The sequence below is a fragment of the Propithecus coquereli genome, unplaced genomic scaffold, assembly GCF_000956105.1.
Source record: "Propithecus coquereli isolate 6110/MARCELLA unplaced genomic scaffold, Pcoq_1.0 Scaffold218, whole genome shotgun sequence".
Lineage (NCBI taxonomy): Eukaryota > Metazoa > Chordata > Mammalia > Primates > Indriidae > Propithecus > Propithecus coquereli.
The window spans coordinates 1,781,005-1,798,226 of NW_012146967.1; the positions used below are offsets into that span (position 1 = coordinate 1,781,005).

At 45.3% G+C, this 17,222-nt stretch overlaps 1 protein-coding gene across 3 annotated transcripts in view; it reads left to right on the plus strand.

The window, feature by feature from the left end:
- RFX4 (regulatory factor X, 4 (influences HLA class II expression)) overlaps positions 1 to 16,535 on the plus strand; it is a 157,502-nt gene extending 140,967 nt beyond the window's left edge. For 2 of the 3 annotated variants that reach the window (XM_012644728.1, XM_012644727.1), the window contains exons 16-18: positions 4,195 to 4,357; positions 6,171 to 6,309; positions 14,936 to 16,535. In XM_012644728.1, coding sequence (XP_012500182.1) covers positions 4,195 to 4,357; positions 6,171 to 6,309; positions 14,936 to 15,208 — 575 coding nt within the window. In that variant the 3' untranslated portion in view covers positions 15,209 to 16,535. The remainder of the gene's footprint in view (positions 1 to 4,194; positions 4,358 to 6,170; positions 6,310 to 14,935) is intronic. The other variant, XM_012644729.1, reaches the window with a different exon arrangement.
- Positions 16,536 to 17,222: the final 687 nt, after the last annotated feature.

A 17,222-nucleotide genomic window follows, 5' to 3' on the forward strand; every position in this document is an offset into this window, starting at 1 on the left:
AGCCACTGCACGCGGCCCATTTCAGTCTTCTTGCAGTGATTACAAATGATGCATAACATGTAGCCTGCCAAAGTCACTATCTTTTGGGGGAAGAATATGAAGTAGATGTGCAAAGCTGAAAGGGGTACTTTTAGCCATGCTGGTGAATAAGGACACCAGTGATTTTAGAGAAAAACATGTATAGAAGTTTGCTGTAATTGGTTAAGTTACTGTTGCTACTCAAATGTTTTATCCCTGGTGATAAAATCTGACCCAAGAAACTTGCCTTCTTTCTTGGGATCTGAAATGGGAAATACAGAAATACCTTCTTTAAGAAAGTCTCATATAAGAATACTTAAATTCATAATGAAGAGTGCTTTTGAACATCATTAAAAGCCTTCCACATGCCAGGTTCTTTGACATATGTTATAATATCTCAGTTAATCCTCACAACAGTCTTGTAAGATAGATATTATTATTATCCCTGTTTTACAGATTATGAAACAAAGGCTCATAAAATTTAAGAGGCTTGCCCAAGATTTATAGCTAGTTTATGGCAGAATGAAGATCCAGAGCAAAGAGACATTATAGTAGACAGAGTGCAAAATGTGTGGCAGACCTGGGATCACAGCCCCACTGGGCCACCTACTCACTCGGGGACCTTGGGCAAGTTATTCAATATTCTATAATAAGTCTCCCTGAACTGGACTTCTGTGTGATGCCACTAGCCCACAATTAGTGTTGACATAGGAACAGGCCTTAAAATCAAGACGAAGTCCACTATAAGGGTGACGAGGACACTGTTGAACAGTTCACAGTTGCCTCTTTATGACAGCTTCTGAAAGAAATTCCTGTTTGATATGAATTCCAAGGACAGTATACTCCTGAGCAATTTGTCAATCTATGCCTCCTAACTGGTCAAGTTTCCAGGGCATTGTCTCCTGAAAAACTTGGATCCAAGTTTAGGCTCATATGTAGGAAAAATTTTGGCCTTTAGGGTGTGCTTGTTTTGCTCCATTCCTGATTGCACTTTTTGCCTCCAATTTTATTTTTCTTTTTTCTTTCACTCCCACTTTCATGTTATTGTCTTGAATCTTCTATATTTGTATACACTTCTTCAAATTCTTCCGGATTTAACCCTCAGTTTCCTCATTTATGAACTAGGGATAAAGTTTCTTTTACAGGTGTCTATAGAGCACTTAGCACAGTTCTTAGTCTATATTAGATGCTCAATAAATGGTGTCTCCTTTCATGCTCTTGGAATAAATTTTTGTCACTTTGTAAAAAGAAAAGGACATTATTTGCATTCCAAAAGACTCCCCAATTTATGCAAGGGTCCATCAAAGCATTCTTTTAATAAGAAACCAATGCACTTAAAGTAGGATTCTATTTCTTCAGCCTTTGAGGGTATTCCTTTCTGAGACCCCGTCACACAACTGGCACTGTGCTGATCCACCAACTCTGCTTCTTCCCGCCCTCACAGCTGCTCTCATAGGCTATTAGCAATGTCCTTAGGATGGAATAGACTAATTTTTTTTAAATGAAAACCTTTTCTTTATCCTCCCAGAGGAATTTTTTAAAAAGGATTATGGGTACATAATGGCTGTATTAATATATCTGTATAGGGTACATGTAATGTTTTGATACAGGCACACAATGTGAATTACCAAATTAGGGTAAGTGGGGGCATCCATCACCTCAGGCAGTTATCATTTCTTTACGTTAGGAACAGTCCAATTCCACTCTTTTAGTTATTTTAAAGTATACCCTAATTTATTGTTGATTATAGTCGCTTTGTTGTGCGATCAAATATTGCTCATTCTATCTAACTATCTAAGCATATTTTTGTACCCATTTTATTTCCCTCTCCCCGTTACCCTTCCCAGCCTCTGATAACCATCATTCTTCACTCTGTCTCCATGAGATCAATTGTTTTTAATATTTAGCTCCCACATTTGAGTGAGAACATGTGAGATTTGTCTTTCTGTGCTTGGCTTATTTCACTTAACATTATGTTCTCCAGTTCCATCCATGCTATTGCAAATGGCAGGATTTCATTCTTTTTTGTAGCTGTATTATATTCCACTGTGTACATGTACCATAATTTCTTCATCCATTCATCCACTGATGGACACTTAGGTTGATTCCAAATCTCGGTTATTGTCAAGAAAGGGGAACCCTCATACACTGTTGGTGGGAGTGTAAATTAGTGCAACCACTATGGAGAATGGAATGGAGCTTCCTCAAAAAACTAAAAATAGAACTACCATATGACCCAGCAATCCCACTGCTGGGTATATATCCAAAGGAGGGGAAATCAGTATATGGAAAAGATATCTGTATGCCCATGTTTATTGGAGCACTATTCACAATAGCCAAGGAATTTTTAGATAGAAATGGTCTGCTATAGGAAATATAGAATTGGAAAGTTAAGTTTTCTCTTTTGTTTCACCTTAAAAATGGCTCCCTTAACCAATTCATTGGTTTTCCATATGTCTAAAGGAGGTTTCTTGTTTGTTTGTTTTGTTTTTGTTTTTGAGACAGATTCTCACTCCATCAGCCCGGGCCGGAGTGCAGTGGCCTCATCATAGCTCAAGGCAACCTGGGCTCAAGTGACCCTCCTGCCTCAGTCTTCCGAGTAGCTAGGACTACAGGCGCACGCCACTGTGCCCAGCTAATTTTTCTATTTTTGGTAGAGAGGCGGTCTCGCTATTCCTCAGGCTGGTCCTGAACTTCTGACCTCAAGCCATCCTCCCGCCACAGCCTCCCAAAATGCTAGGATTATAGGCGTGAGCCACTGCACCTGGCCTAAAGGAGGATATTAAATCCTATTCCCTCCACCTTCTAAAACAGGTTTAATTATTTCCTCTATGTTAATATATTTTAAATTTTATCACAAATTAAGTTGTCTGTTGAGTTTATTGTTGCTACTAACAATTTCTTAAATTATCATTTTTTGAAAATTCTAACCATCTCAGCCGGGCACCGTGGCTCACACCTGTAATTCTAGCACTCTGGGAGGCTGAGGTGGGAGGATCGCATGAGGTCAGGAGTTTGAGACCAGCCTGAGCAAGAACTAGACCCCGTCTCTACTGAAAATAGAAAAAAAAAAATTAGCCAGGTGTGGTGGTACATGCTTGTAATAAAAGCTACTCGGGAGGCTGAGGCAGGAGGATCACTTGAGCCCAGGAGTTTGAGGTTGCTGTGAGATAGGCTGACACCACGGCACTCTAGCTTGGGTAACAGAGCAAGACAATGTCACCAAAAAAAAAAAAAAAATTCTAACTGTCTCAAAATTCTAAGCAGCTTGAGGGCTTTTCATTTCGTCAGGTTTTTTTCCTCAGCCTTTAGCACTTTCAAGGTATCCAATTAAAAGGTAAATAAAGGGAATTAATAATACATATGTAATAGCTCACTGTCCAGGTCACTGTCTGTTAATCTTCAAAAAGACCTGGGCAGGTGGAACCCAATAATCTACTTACGTTTGCTTAAAGCAATTTTTTGGATCCTTAACACCTGTTGAGCTGAGCGTTGAAAGTTAATTTGCAGTGCCTATCTGGGCTAGATTGCTCCAAGCTTTTCTTTGTCCTCTCCTCTGCCTTCCTTTCTTCCTATCTTTCCTTTCCCTTTTCCTCCTTCCAAAATTTTTACTGGACTCTTTTGGCTTTGAGGCTCTGTGCTAAGCACTGGGGATCCATTAGTGGGCAAAATAGGCAAGGCCCCTACTCTCACGAAGCTTTCAGTCTGGTGGGGGATAGGCATTAATCAAATCAAATGCACTAATGGGTGTAGGATTACAAATTGTGGTAGGTGCCATGAAGGCCTACAGTATAGTGAGGGATCTGCCCTAGTCTGGGGTTAGGAGAGTTTTTTGGGTTGAGATGTGAAGAATGAGTAGGTAACAAGGGAAAAGTGAGGATTCCAGGCAGCAGAAACAGTGTGTGCAAAGGCCCTGTGGTGCTGGGAATCATGGTACTCTGGAGAAAACAAAAGGAAAGATAATGTGGCTGGACTGGACAGAACAAAGGTGAGGGCTGGGGCTGGGGCTGGGCCTGGGGATAATTCTGGTAAGGTCAACAGAGCCAGAGACACATGCCTGGTAAAGATTTTGGTATTCAAGTTAAGAACAATCGGAAGCCACTAAAGTGTTCTAAGGAAGAACAAGTGACGTGAGAACTGTGTTAGTGACCGAGGCATCTTAATTTGTCTCTGCAGGAGCAATGCAGTCATACACGTGGTCTCTAACATACACAGTGACGACGGCTGCTGGGTCCCCAGCCGAGAACTCCCAACAGCTTCCCTGCATGAGGAACACTCATGTGCCTTCTTCCTCCGTCACACACAGGATACCAGTTTATCCCCACAGAGAGGAACATGGGTAGGTGACTTCCCTGGGCTGCTGCCTTACTTTTAAAATTTGATCTAAAGAGGGGTTTATTAGCAGCTGTTTTCTCAAAGGACAGGAAGGGCACCACCCTTTGCTGAGTCCTCACAGTGTCTCATGTAATCCCCACAACAGCCAGCTCAGGTAGGTAGGTGGGTATTAGTGATCCCATTTTACAGATGAGGAAATTGAGATTTGGTTGATTAACTTCAGCCCCCCCAGGTCACACAGCTGGTAAATGGTGGGGCCCAGACTGAGCCTCTGTCTGACTCCAAAGCCTGGGTTCTTCCCTCTTTACTCCTTTAAAGCCCCAGCTGAAAACCCCTTTCAGCAGTTCCCCTGGGTGGCTCTTTGTACACTTTGTAGCCTTACAAAGCGTCACGGTAGGTCCGAGTCTTTTATGACTCCATTTAGAATAGGAGGGCTTCCCCACCTGAGGGCCAGCGGCCCTTTAGGACTGCAGTTCTTCACAGCATTCAAGGAAGCCCTGTGGGTTCCAGCAGTGCTTTGTAGCCCAGATAAATAAATCATTTGTTTTGCCCATACTTTTTCCAAATCTGTGCGGAGATGTTGCTGTGATGAATAAGTTACAAATCCATTCAAAAGTGTTACCTGAATCATGGGAGCTTTTTGCCATTATGCATTGTCTTCATCAAAAGACACTAACCTTACAATGTCTAACGAGCAGTGATCTGGAAGACACTTATGATACCAAAAAGAGACATTACCATGTGGGGCCTCACCTGCAGCCCCTCGCAGGCCAGGTTCCAACAGACCCGCTGGGGAGGACATGGGGAGGAGGTGGGGGAGGAACTCTCAGGTCCCTCCCACACAGGTGGCCCAGTACAACGCAGCAAGGCAGTGACCCTGAGGGTGGGCACAGGCTTGGACGTGGGTATACTTTTCCATGGGTTCAGGAGCCCCAGAGCAGTCAATAGGGCAGCCATTGTTTGCTCAGGGGGCCTTTTACAGTATTTTTCCATGCATTTAGAATATACTCTGAAAACATTGTTTCGGAGACATTTTTGATTCTGCAGAAATGGCAGAAGAAAACTCATGCAGTCATAGGTTAGCATCTTTGCTGTAAAGACTTTACAGGGAAGGACGGTGATAATAATAGCCCGTGTTTACATAGGACTTTCCGTTTTTATAGAGCATCTTCACACACGTGATCTTCAGAATAACCACATGAGGCATTTTTCAGATGTAAGAAACAGGGTTGTGAGGAGCCCAAGGTCACACAGCTAGAAAGTGGTGGAGCCTGGCTTAGAACCAGCGTCTTTGACACCTGGTTGACCATGCCGTGGTGTTTTCCTCCAGGAGAAAACTTACAGACACACGCCACATCCTTCCCACGATGGGAAAGCAGAAGCCTGAGTAATATAAAAACATAAATCCCAAAGTAATTTCTTTTTTTTTTTTTTTCCTACTTGACTTCAGGATATAACATGGGACTTTTAAACACAACAGGAGTAGAGGTTTCCATCACTAATTACGCTTGGCTCAGGGCTAGGTTTCATTCCCCGAGCGCTCGCTGGGTGGTAAGGGAGGTACGCTCCAGGTGTGCCGAGGGAGAAGGAAAATCAACCTAGGGTTTTAAAGTTACCGAAACAAGGCCACAGAACGGAGATGTAAGAATCAAAAAGAAGAAGAAAAATAGGGCGGGGGGCAGGGGAAGAATAGAAAAGAAGGAAAAAAAGAAGAATAAAAAGGAAAGAAATAGATGCAGTTGATTCTTAAAGGTTGTCAAGCTGATGTGCTCTCCTTGCTGTCACTCACACTATCCAATGTGCTTGCTGCATTGTAGATACACGGGAAGCTATAACTACGGGAGCTATGGCAACCAGCATCCTCACCCCATGCAGAGCCAGTACCCGGCCCTCCCTCACGACACAGCCCTCTCTGGGCCACTCCACTACGCCCCTTACCACAGGAGCTCTGCACAGGTGAGTCGGTGGTCCTGCTTGCTTGCCCAGGCCTTGGTATGCTTGGTGCCAAGCCCAGTCAGTGTAACACAGCTCATAAGCTCTTCTGCACACTGTGTGTGCAGCCCGTGTGTCCCCAAGGTGAGGACAGTCTTCTCATCCGTGTTGTTTCTACCCTCCAATGGCTGGCCACAGTGGGTGCTCGGCCAGCGTTCACGCTCCACTTTCTCTCACGTACCTGGTTGCTAAACAGTTCCTTTTAGTTCCGTCCTCTCTTTGACCTCTCTAATGCCAGGATCCAATCAGCCACGTGTCTGTTGCCCTTTTTTGGGCAGCCACTCTCACACAAGGCCTTTGTCCTCCTTTCCCTAACCACCCTCCTGGCGCAGACCCTCATGGAGTTCTGCCAGGACTAATGTCTCGGCATTCCCGTAACTGGTCTCTCGGTCTCCCGTGTCTGCTCCTCTTCATCCAGGCCACATGCATAACTTTAACCAGAAGAATCCTCCTGAAATGGAGCCTTTTTCAGATCACTGTCAGACCACACAGCTCCTTGGGCTCCTTACCGTCTAATAAACCAAATCAGCCCTGTGTGGCCTGTAGTGAAAGGAAACTGCAGCTGCACCTGTAACACCAATGCTGGGCGTTCTACTCGTCAAACGTGCTTTCCCTTTGGCCCCAGATTCAACTGGTCACCAATTCCATTCAATTCTACACTCTTAATGTCTCTGCACCCGCTCTGTCCTTTATCATTTCTAACCCAGATGATGACAGAAGCCTTCCTGGTGGTCTATGTCTCCAAAACTTGCCCCATCTCTGGTCTGCCCCCTACTCTGCAGCTGGTCTTTCAGAAAAAACCCAACTGACCACGACAGTCTCCGCCTCTTTGGCACATCATCACTTTCTGAGTTAAGTTCAATTCCTTAGCATGTCTCTGAAGACTTGCTGTTGCCTTTCTGGGCTACCCACCAACACTCTCCCGCACTCTGCCCCAGCCACGCCAGCCCATGTGCAGTTGCCCTGCATGTGCTCAGTTCCCCATGTTTTGCAGACGTTGTCCCCTTTGGCTGGGAGTCTCTTGCCCAGCCTTTTCTGCTTATCTTGCAGGACAAGTATCTTGCTGTCTTTGTGGCATTTCCTAACAGTACCCCCTTCCTTCCCCCAGGACCTTATTAGGTGCCACTCCCTGGGCTTCCTCTCTCGGCGCACTTCCCACACCCTGTTATTGTCACTGACTTTCCTGTCTACCACAGGAGACCCCAAGCTCCTTGAAGGCAAAGATTAAGTCTAGTATCCCAAGGTCACAGGACAGGGCACCTATCAAAAAGAGCAGCTAACTTTTCCTAAACACTTGCCATGTGCCAGGCTGTGAGCCGAGCACTTTCTACATTCTCTAGATAATCCTTGCAGAAGAGGAAGTGAGATCCAGAGTAACTTGCCTGAGGATTTGAACCCAGGCAGTGTGACTCCCGTCCAGGCTCTTAAGCACCACCCTGTCCCGCCTCTCAGATGTAGGCATTCACTAAGAGTGTATTGCACAGATGACTACATGGGAGAGGGCGTCGACATGAACAATAGGATGGTGTGCTGAGCACACTCACTCTATCCTGCAGGTGCAGGAAGCCACAGTTGGTTTTTGAGCCGGGGAGTGGCAAGATCACATTTATGCTCAAGAAAGAGAGCTCTCAGGGCGCCCACAGGGTAGACTAAGAAGGGGGACTGGTGGAGACTGGGGGCTGTGCTCCAAACACTTACAGGAGTCTAGGAGAGAGATAGCAGGACTGAAGCTAGGGTGGAGGCCGCAATTACATCAGCTGTCAGCACACAGACTTGCCTCCGAGGGAGGGCACGGAGGAGAATGTATCCACAATACATGGGCGCTCGGGACAAACAGGCGTCTGTTTTGATTTCCATCTGCAGTACCAAGGGGAGCCATGGTTTAATCCCCAGACAATCCAAGAAGTTGATTCCACTAAATCATCACCTTGGGCATTCATTATAGGTCTCCAGCTGCGTCATACAGAGACGCCAGCTCCTTAGGTTCTTCTCTTGGGAGCAGTCTGTGCTCCTCCCTGTGATGCACTGAATGACTTAGAATTCTGGCCACAGCCTGGGTTGCACTCAGCACACTCTAAGCAGCTCATTCATTCATTCCTCAAATGGTTACTGGGTGCCTACTATGTGTAGGCACTGTGCTAGCCTCCGAGAATACAGTGGGAAGAAGACAGAGCCTGCTTTGGGAGAGCTTACACTCCAGTGGCAAAGACATCACCAAGCCACAGCTCCTGGCATTATCTTCTTCCTTTCCTTATTTCCTCGTCCACCCTCATGAAATGTCAGGAGCTGGTTTTCTGGAGTGATATTTTTAAAGCTATTACTGTAAAAAGAAGCCAAGGTCTCCTCAAGGCCCAGGCAGTCCCTGGTGATCAAAGATAGGTCTGCAGTATCCACCCCGGAAGCCACAATAGTCCCCAATTGGAATGCTATCATTTAATAGCTGGTCTTAATAAAAGGGCCCAAGGACTAAATGAAAGCAGGAGCCCTTTGCATGCAGACTAGATGTGAGAGGCCATATGGTCTTAGGCCAGTCTCTTCACCACCATGCCTTGTGGCCCTTAGATGAGGGCCAATGACGCGCCCCTACCCTCAACACATACACACACTCTGCACTTCATGGTTTATGCCTTAGTCTCCATCTACAAAGTGGAGTGGATAGAAGTTAATTATATCATATCTCTACCCAGGTTGATAGAGGAGCTCAGTGTTTAAAATGTACCTCTCCTGGGGAAGGTACTGTCTAAAGACAAAGTATCCTTTGGTTTGTTTTTCATTAACATTTATGCATCGAGCACTGTTCTAGCACCTTCAAATTCATGGACTCATTTCATTCCTCTCACAATCCTGGGAAGAAGCCATTTTTCTCCAGTTTTTAAAGATGAGGAGACAGCCGCAGAAGGTAATATGCCTTCAGGTCATGCATCCAGTAAGTCTGCAGTCCCCAACCCCTGGGCTGTGGCCTGCTACCAGTCCATGGCCTGTTAGGAACCAGGCCATGCATCACTGCCTGAGCTCCTCCCCGCCACCACCCTGTCCGTGGAAAAACTATCAGGCCACACAGCAGGAGGTTAGCGGTGGGCAAGTGAGCGAAGCTTCATCTGTATTGACAGCCACTCCCCACTGCTGGCATCACTGCCTGAGCTCCATCTCCTCCTCAACCCCCCCGACCCCCTACACCCATCCATGGAAAAATTGTCTTCCATGAAACCGGTCCCTGCTGCCAAAAAGGTTGGGGACTGCTGCAGTAAGTGACAAAGCAGACTCGAATGCAAATTCTCTAACTCTTAACCCCAACCCCAAACCAATGGCACTGAATACTACTGTGTTTTAGACGGTGAAAGGTAAACTCAAGGGATTACTATTCCTATTCTCAATGAGTTTCAAGTCACCAAAGAGAAGAAGCACACACCCAGACCTCATTTCTTTCCTTCATTGGTTCTTTGGTTTAAAGTTGAACATATAGCGGAAAATCCACTGCAGGGCTAATTAGTTTGAGCTTTCCAGAGTAGAGGTCAAGTTGTTCCGATCCTAAGTAATTGAATATCACACTTCACTATATCAGACTCTCTGGGGGAAAGGTCAGTCTGAATTGAAGAAAAATCACAATTATACAATATGGTTAGAGAAATGCAATTGGCCATCAGCACAAGAGTAACTGAAACTAACTTCTCCAAACAAATGCCTGAGAGATTTGCCTTCAAGAACTGAAACTTCTGTGAAGTGCAGTAATTGTATGCATCTCAGCATTTATATGCTCCAAATAATTTTAAGTCATTTGCTTTTTTAAATAGAATATGTGTGTGCCCTTGTTTATACTACTCATCTGCACAACACATACTTTCTTCCTGGGTGATACAAACCTCCCGGCCCTGTTTGAATTCTCGTAACTTCTGAATTAGTGATTCCAGATGAATGAGGTTTCATAGTGCAAGGTTTGAATCATTTCAGAAAAACACCCATTTTGCAAGTATGCTGCACTTGTTCACATCAGAGTAAGTGAACAGGGATGGTGTCAGCTGCCCTTTCCAGGGTTCCCCATCCCCAGGCCCTACCAGAAAGAGAAAACAAACCAGACCAAGTACACAGCTACAGAAAATTTCTGGGCCTCATTCAATATATGTTCATGGAACCTGTACCCTGTCAGCAACCAGAGGTCCTTGAGCTCAAAAGCCATTTGATCAACCAGAAGCTGTATGGCTAGAAATCCACTTAGCATAGACTAGAAAGCTGTTCCTTATTTCTCATCTGAATGGCCAAGGCCCAGGCTCACCAGCCAATCACCAGCTCTCACAGAATCTCCAGCAGTCTGGCCCAAACCAGCCCAGGGCCAGTGTGTGCTACGAAGCTTGCTTCAGGATAGCATCCTGGGCCAAAGAGAAAAAAAAATCAGTCAACCATAATGTTGTAGGATCGCTGACTGTAGAGCTGTCTGAGAAATGGGTGTAATTATAGCACCTATTTCATAGGGTTGCTGTGAGGTAATAAAGTTAGAACAGGGCCTGGCTCATAGTTAACACTGTCTGCATATTATTATTATCCTTCGTAACACCACAGTTATGATATTATTATATTTAGTACAATTATGTAATTAATATGTCTCCTTCATCATACCAGCTCCGTGAAGGCATGGACCAGACTCTTTTCTTCTCATTATATTCCCAGGGCCAGCACAGAGCTTTGCCCTAGTGGGTGCTCGGTAAACACTTGCCAATGAAAGGAATGAATGCAGGGATCCTTACTCTGTTACTAAGTTGCCGTGTAACCTTAAGGAGGTCATTTTCCTTCTCTTAACCTCAACTCCCTCATCTGTAAAATGGGAGGTGGGACCAGATGATCAGTCACTAAGCCTCTTCCTGTCATCAATTGGCCATGACCCTGTGATTCTAAAAAGAAGAACATAAATAATCACAAACATGTTTTGAAAATTTAATACACGGGGATCCTGTGGGTTTCATGTGTATTAACTTAATTAATCATGACCCTAAAAGCTCAGCAGATGTGGACTGTCTGACAAAGACTCTTTGGGAGCTACATCCTCTTCCAGAAGAGACTAAGAGGAAGACTGCCTGGGGCGGGCCCCGTGGCAGTACTTTGGTGCGGTGAGAGCCTCCTTTCATAGCAAAACAGTTTTTGCTCCTGACTGTGTCACCTTTCACCCCGTGTTCAAGTAGCAGCCCATTTGGTAAGGGTCAGGGATAAAGGGCTCTTTCTTCCCTCTCCATGTGTAGGAAAGTCAGCCCTTGGTATGGGGAGTCGTTTCTCAAAATAGAAATTCCTAATATGGCTCCAAAGAGGCCAGGAGTCAGTCACAGCTGAGATGGACTTACACCATGGGCATTTGATGGAAACTTTGACTATACTCACACATACACCCCCCCCTCACACACACGTGCTCACAAACACCCCTCACACACCCCTCTCAAGGGGTGGTAACTGGTGACTTATGTCCATTTTGAAATCGGTAGCAACAGCATGTGATTTGACCCAGAGAATGGTAACTTCCTGTTTTGGGCCCCCAATAAAAAGCGCCTTTATTCTGGGCAGAGATCTCTGGACACAGGGTTTGTGCTCAGTGCTTAAGGCGCCTGCGTGCAACCGGATGTAAAGTGAAAGGTGAGGCGGGTGCCACAGCCCAGCCTCCGCCACTCCCACTAGACTAAATAGAAGCTTCACTGGCCGTGTTGATCACCAGGCCGAGGCAGCAGGCTCTTCAGCCGTCTCGTCTTTCAATGGTCTCTTCACCACGGGGAAAACGAGTCACTGACTCATTTGCAATTAGCTGACCTAACAGGACAGAATTTTCCGTGCTGGATTCTGTGGTAACAGAATTTTATTGTCACATTGGAGATATTTTGAGCCAGTCTCATTTCCAGGCAATTACTCTTTTGAGTCTATGACACCACCTCTGGGCACAGCTGCGTTGAGGGTCCTTGACGAGGCACAAAAGCCACACTCTCTTGGGTTCTGTGGGAAAGAGCTCCAAGTCCGTACTGTGACATTTTACCTACACAAGCCAAGGCAAGTGAGGCCTCGGTCAGAACCAGCAAGCTGAGGCCAGGTCAGAACTCTACGGCCCTATGCTCAGTAGGGGGAGAGGGCAGAGGGATTAAAGTTTAACGGGTTGGCTTCCAAAAAGGAGTGACTTGGGAGTGGCAGGTCAGCCTTATTCGGGTCAGTCAGATTAATGTGGGGAAAACGTGCTACCCCGGGACTGGGTTTTTGTGCCAGCTCTTCCACTAGCTTGCTGGGTGACTTTGGGCAGACCACTTCACCTCAAGGGTCCTAGTTTTCTCATCTGTACAACATGGGCTTGGACTACACGACCCCTAATGTTTGTGGTAGTGGTGACGCCCCAGTGTTCATTCACCAAATATTATTCAGCACCTGCTAGGTGCCAGGCAGCGTGCCAGATGTTGGGAATATGGGGTTGAACATGACAAAGCCCCACCAGGAGTGTATGACTATAAGCCAGTGGGAAGAGACAGCTGCCAAGCAGGAGGCGAAGGTCTTGGCCTGAAAGATGGTGGGAGGAGTGCTTAGCTTCTTGAGAGAAGATGTCCAGAAAAGTCTCTCTGAGAGGTAACATTTGAACTGAGATCCGAAGAATAACAAGAAGGCAGGCATGCCGGGAGCTGGGGGCAGGGGTGGTAGAGAAGGATTCTAGGCAGAGAGAACAGGTAGAACAGAGAGTTCCCTGAGATGGGAACCAGCTTGGCATGCCACAGGACCAGAAGGGAGGCTTCCGCACCAGGGACAGTGCCATGAGGTGAGGCGACACGTACCCAGGGAGGTCATTTGAGAGACTATCAGGAGGGGGAAGCAGCCTTTTTGAAAAATCAAGGACCAGTTTGTAAGAATATTTAACGTTATCTGTTGAATACACCTGGGATCTTGTTTTCTTGGGCACGGCCCACTCACTATGGTCTCTCTGGGATTTGGAGCAGGTCCTGGGCTGGAATCGCACAGGCCTGAGTGTCCTCCGTCGCTGCCACACAGGCAGCACCCCGTAGGCTCCCATGATGCAGAGCACATGGTACGCGTCAGTGTTTCTGATCTGATTTGGGATTATGAGAGCCTTGGCGTGCTGTCCGTGGTCTCCTTGGCAACAGCCCTTGGTGCCTTCTCCCTTGAGTTTCCAGACACCACCTACGCCCTTCTCCCTCCTTCCTTCTCCGCTGTTCTTTTGACTGTGAAGTGGCCGTACTCATGCCATCCTATGTAGGGAGGAAAATCCCTCACTGCTAGAGTTTGGATCCTTCTTTCTCCACCCCTGAACAGCTGGCTCTCTTTGCGTGATGCAGGCCTAAGAGCCTTTCCCTGCTGCCCTTGGGCTCCCACTCAAAGAGGCAGAGTGGTTCCCTTTGGCCACCTAGACTGCGGGGGCAGCCATTGTTGTCATAACCCCTCTCCCACTGTCTAGGCTTCAGCCTGTCTGTCTCCCTCACAGGAGGCAGCCTCCCACCTAATCCCTTGGGGCTCCACTCTCCAACTGTCAGGGAAGACAGATGGGGAGCAGAAGAATTCATACATTCACGCACACCCTCTCTCCTGGCTGCCCTTGCCATCCCTGTGGATTGGCTCCTGTCCTTGTCCGGGTGGCCCTCAGCACAGCAAAGAAATCTTTGTGCTGACTGGCCAGCAAACTGGGAGCTCTCAAAGAGATCCCATAGCTCCTCCCCTTTCCCCCTCCTGGCTTACTAAAAGGGGCTTATTTGCATAGCTGTCTTGGTAACAGAAAAGAATGTAAAAGAAGCAGCACTTCAGAGGCACTTCTCTTACTCCTAATCCTTTCTAGAACTGCTTCCCCTCTTCTTCTAGCTACCAACACCTGTTCTTCTGACCTGCAGAGAAACTCCCTGCCCCTCCCTTCTCCATTGGTTTATCTTGTCTCCTTCCTCCACATTCACACCAAGCCCGGAAGTTGACCATTTCCTACTCCTGTGTCTTCTAGGACTTCAGTGAATGTAAACCAAAAAGAAAGATGTTCTCTAAATGATAGGCACTAATAATAACCTTTGAAGCTGCCGACTTGCTTCCTCTTCAAAAGCCTGCTTTTAGGCTGCAGTTCATAATTGAATTCAACTGTAAAATGCTATTTTTAAAAATGTCATTGTATTTTACTTGGCAGTATTGTTCTCTTGGGTTGATGGAGTGGGCCCTATCACATCTCCATAACTAATGACAAAACTTGAACCATCCTTCCATACATCCACATTTACCTGATCATGCTGTTACTAGCACGCACACGAACACACACACACACACGCACACACACCCTCACCTGTATTCCCAGTGGGGCTATTCCTCCTTTTGGGTTTGACTTCCCAAAATATTCTAGATTAGGAGCACAAAGCCAATATTTGCTTGAGTGAACCCCAGCCCAACTCTGGCTATGAAATCATTGGCACTTCTGCTGTTCATTGTTTCCCTAGGCCAAGGTTCAATCTTGCAGAGGTTCATTGATTCCTTTCCATCAACTCTCATTAATAGTATCTTAAGAAATTTAACTAAACTGTGAAGATGACTGATATTGTGTATGTGCAACTTCAAGCTAATGTTAACTTTGTGGAATTTCTTTCCCCTCAACAAGTACGCTTTCAATAGCCCCACTTCCCGGATGGAACCTTGTCTGATGAGCAGTACTCCCAGACTGCATCCTACCCCAGTCACTCCCCGATGGCCAGAGGTGCCCTCAGCCAACACGTGCTACACAAGCCCGTCTGTGCATTCCACGAGGTATGGAAACTCTAGTGACATGTACACACCCCTGACCACGCGCAGGAATTCTGAGTACGAGCACATGCAACACTTTCCTGGCTTTGCTTACATCAACGGAGAGGCCTCTACTGGATGGGCTAAATGACTGCTATCATAGGAATCCATATTTAATATTAATAATAATTATTAATAATAATAATAAACCCAACACCCATCCCACAGAAGACTTTATTTCTGTACATTGTAACTCATGGGCTATCCCTAGGCGTCCATTTTCCTAACGAATGTGAGGATAGGATTCAATGTGGGATGAATAAATTTTAGTTCAGAAACAGGACTTACTAAAAGTCAGTGGGATGGGGTTCCCGTAGCCAAGCCAGACTTGACTGTTTCTTTAGAGCACTATCTCGGGCAGGCTAATCTGTGCCTTTTTCCTCTGTTCCATGACTTTGCTTTGAGTTGGCAACCACTCCCGGTAAGCTACTTAGTTTTCTGTTGACAAAAGCTCTTTAGTCTTGAAGGATGGATACTGGAGACAGAATCTGGTTTGTGTTCTTGGATGGGCACATAATTTACCAAGAGCATTCACCTTGCCATCTGTCTGTCACCTTACTGCACAATGAACAGCCCTCAGACATGTTCTACACATCCCTTCTTCCCGGTGGTGTTATCACTGCTTCCTGGAGCACCAGGGCTAAATGGAAGTGTCAAGAAACTCTAGATTCTCTGTTACACTCACATCTGTCATAGTACCTGCATTGTCTTGGAATGTAAGCACTGTCTTGAGGGAAGGAAGAAGCCTGTTCTGTATTGCCTTAAGTTGATTGAGGTTTGTAGGGGACCGGTTCTTCTACATACAAGGATTTGTCCTAAGTTTGCACAATGGCTAGTGTCAGCAAGAGGCAGGAGAGGGTTTTTTTTAAGTTCTATGAGAATGTGGATTTATGGCATTGAGTATCACACTCAGCTCCCCTGTGTTAACTTAGTGAAACTGGATGGACCAAACTTTAATTTACCAAGCACCAAGTGTGAAAATAACTTTCATGGTTCCTTCGTAAGACTATAATAATTTCCGACACTTTGATAGAAAAAAAAATTCAAAGCTGTGCCTTTGAGCCTATACTATACTGTGTATGTGTGGAAATAAAAATGTATTGTACTTTTGGAAAATTTTTCGTAGGTATTTTTTCGTCAGATTTATAGCAATTTGTGAGGTTTGTTAGAGATTAACATAGGTTTTTCTTTCTGTATTATAAAATGCACCAAGCAATTATGGTGGACCTATTACCCTATGGGTAAGAAATAAATGGAAATATGACATCGGATGTTTTAGCAATTGTTCTGTAAATAAAATCTTTCATCACACCACTCAGTGTGATAATCATGTCTACAGCTAAAATGGAAATAGTTTTATCTGTACAGTTGTGCAAGATATGAATGGTTTCACACTCAAATAAAAAGTATTGAAATGATCTGCTTTCTTCCTTTTCACTTTTCATTTGATAGGACCGTGTGTGTGTGTGTGTGTGTGTGTGTGTGTGTGTAATATAAATAACGTTCTGAATACTTACGGTGTAAGTACACAGAACAAAACTAGGTGGTCTTGTGTGGCTGTGCTTATCCAGTGCCCCATCATCTTGTCATTCAATAATCATTAAAATGTGGATAGGCCACATATGCTGTCCTTGAATAATGATTAAGTAAATATAGTACCTACAGCCCAACTGAAGTTTGTAGGGGACCAGTTTTTCTACACATAGAGATTTGTCCTAAGTTTGCACAGTGGCTAGTGTCAGCAAAAGACAGAAACCTTTCAGCTCTTACAGGGAATATTATTCTGCAATACCAGCATCACTAAGAGGTCCCCCGGTATTTAGTTCATTTATGCTTTAATGATCACTGGGTGTAAAGATATTTCAAGTACAGTGCTTTAAATGCTAATAAACTTCTGGAACAGAACAGTAACATTACTTACTTGAATACTTAATACTTACTTACTTGAATACTTAATAAGTATTAACAAATTCTTCTCCAGCACTGTATTTCGATTCTGGGGCTGAGAAGAGTGTGATATACAAGTGAAATGATTGTGTTTTGCCCAAACGTTAAGAGTCTAGGATCTATAGGAGATTCAGAACCACGGATTTCCAGAAATGGCA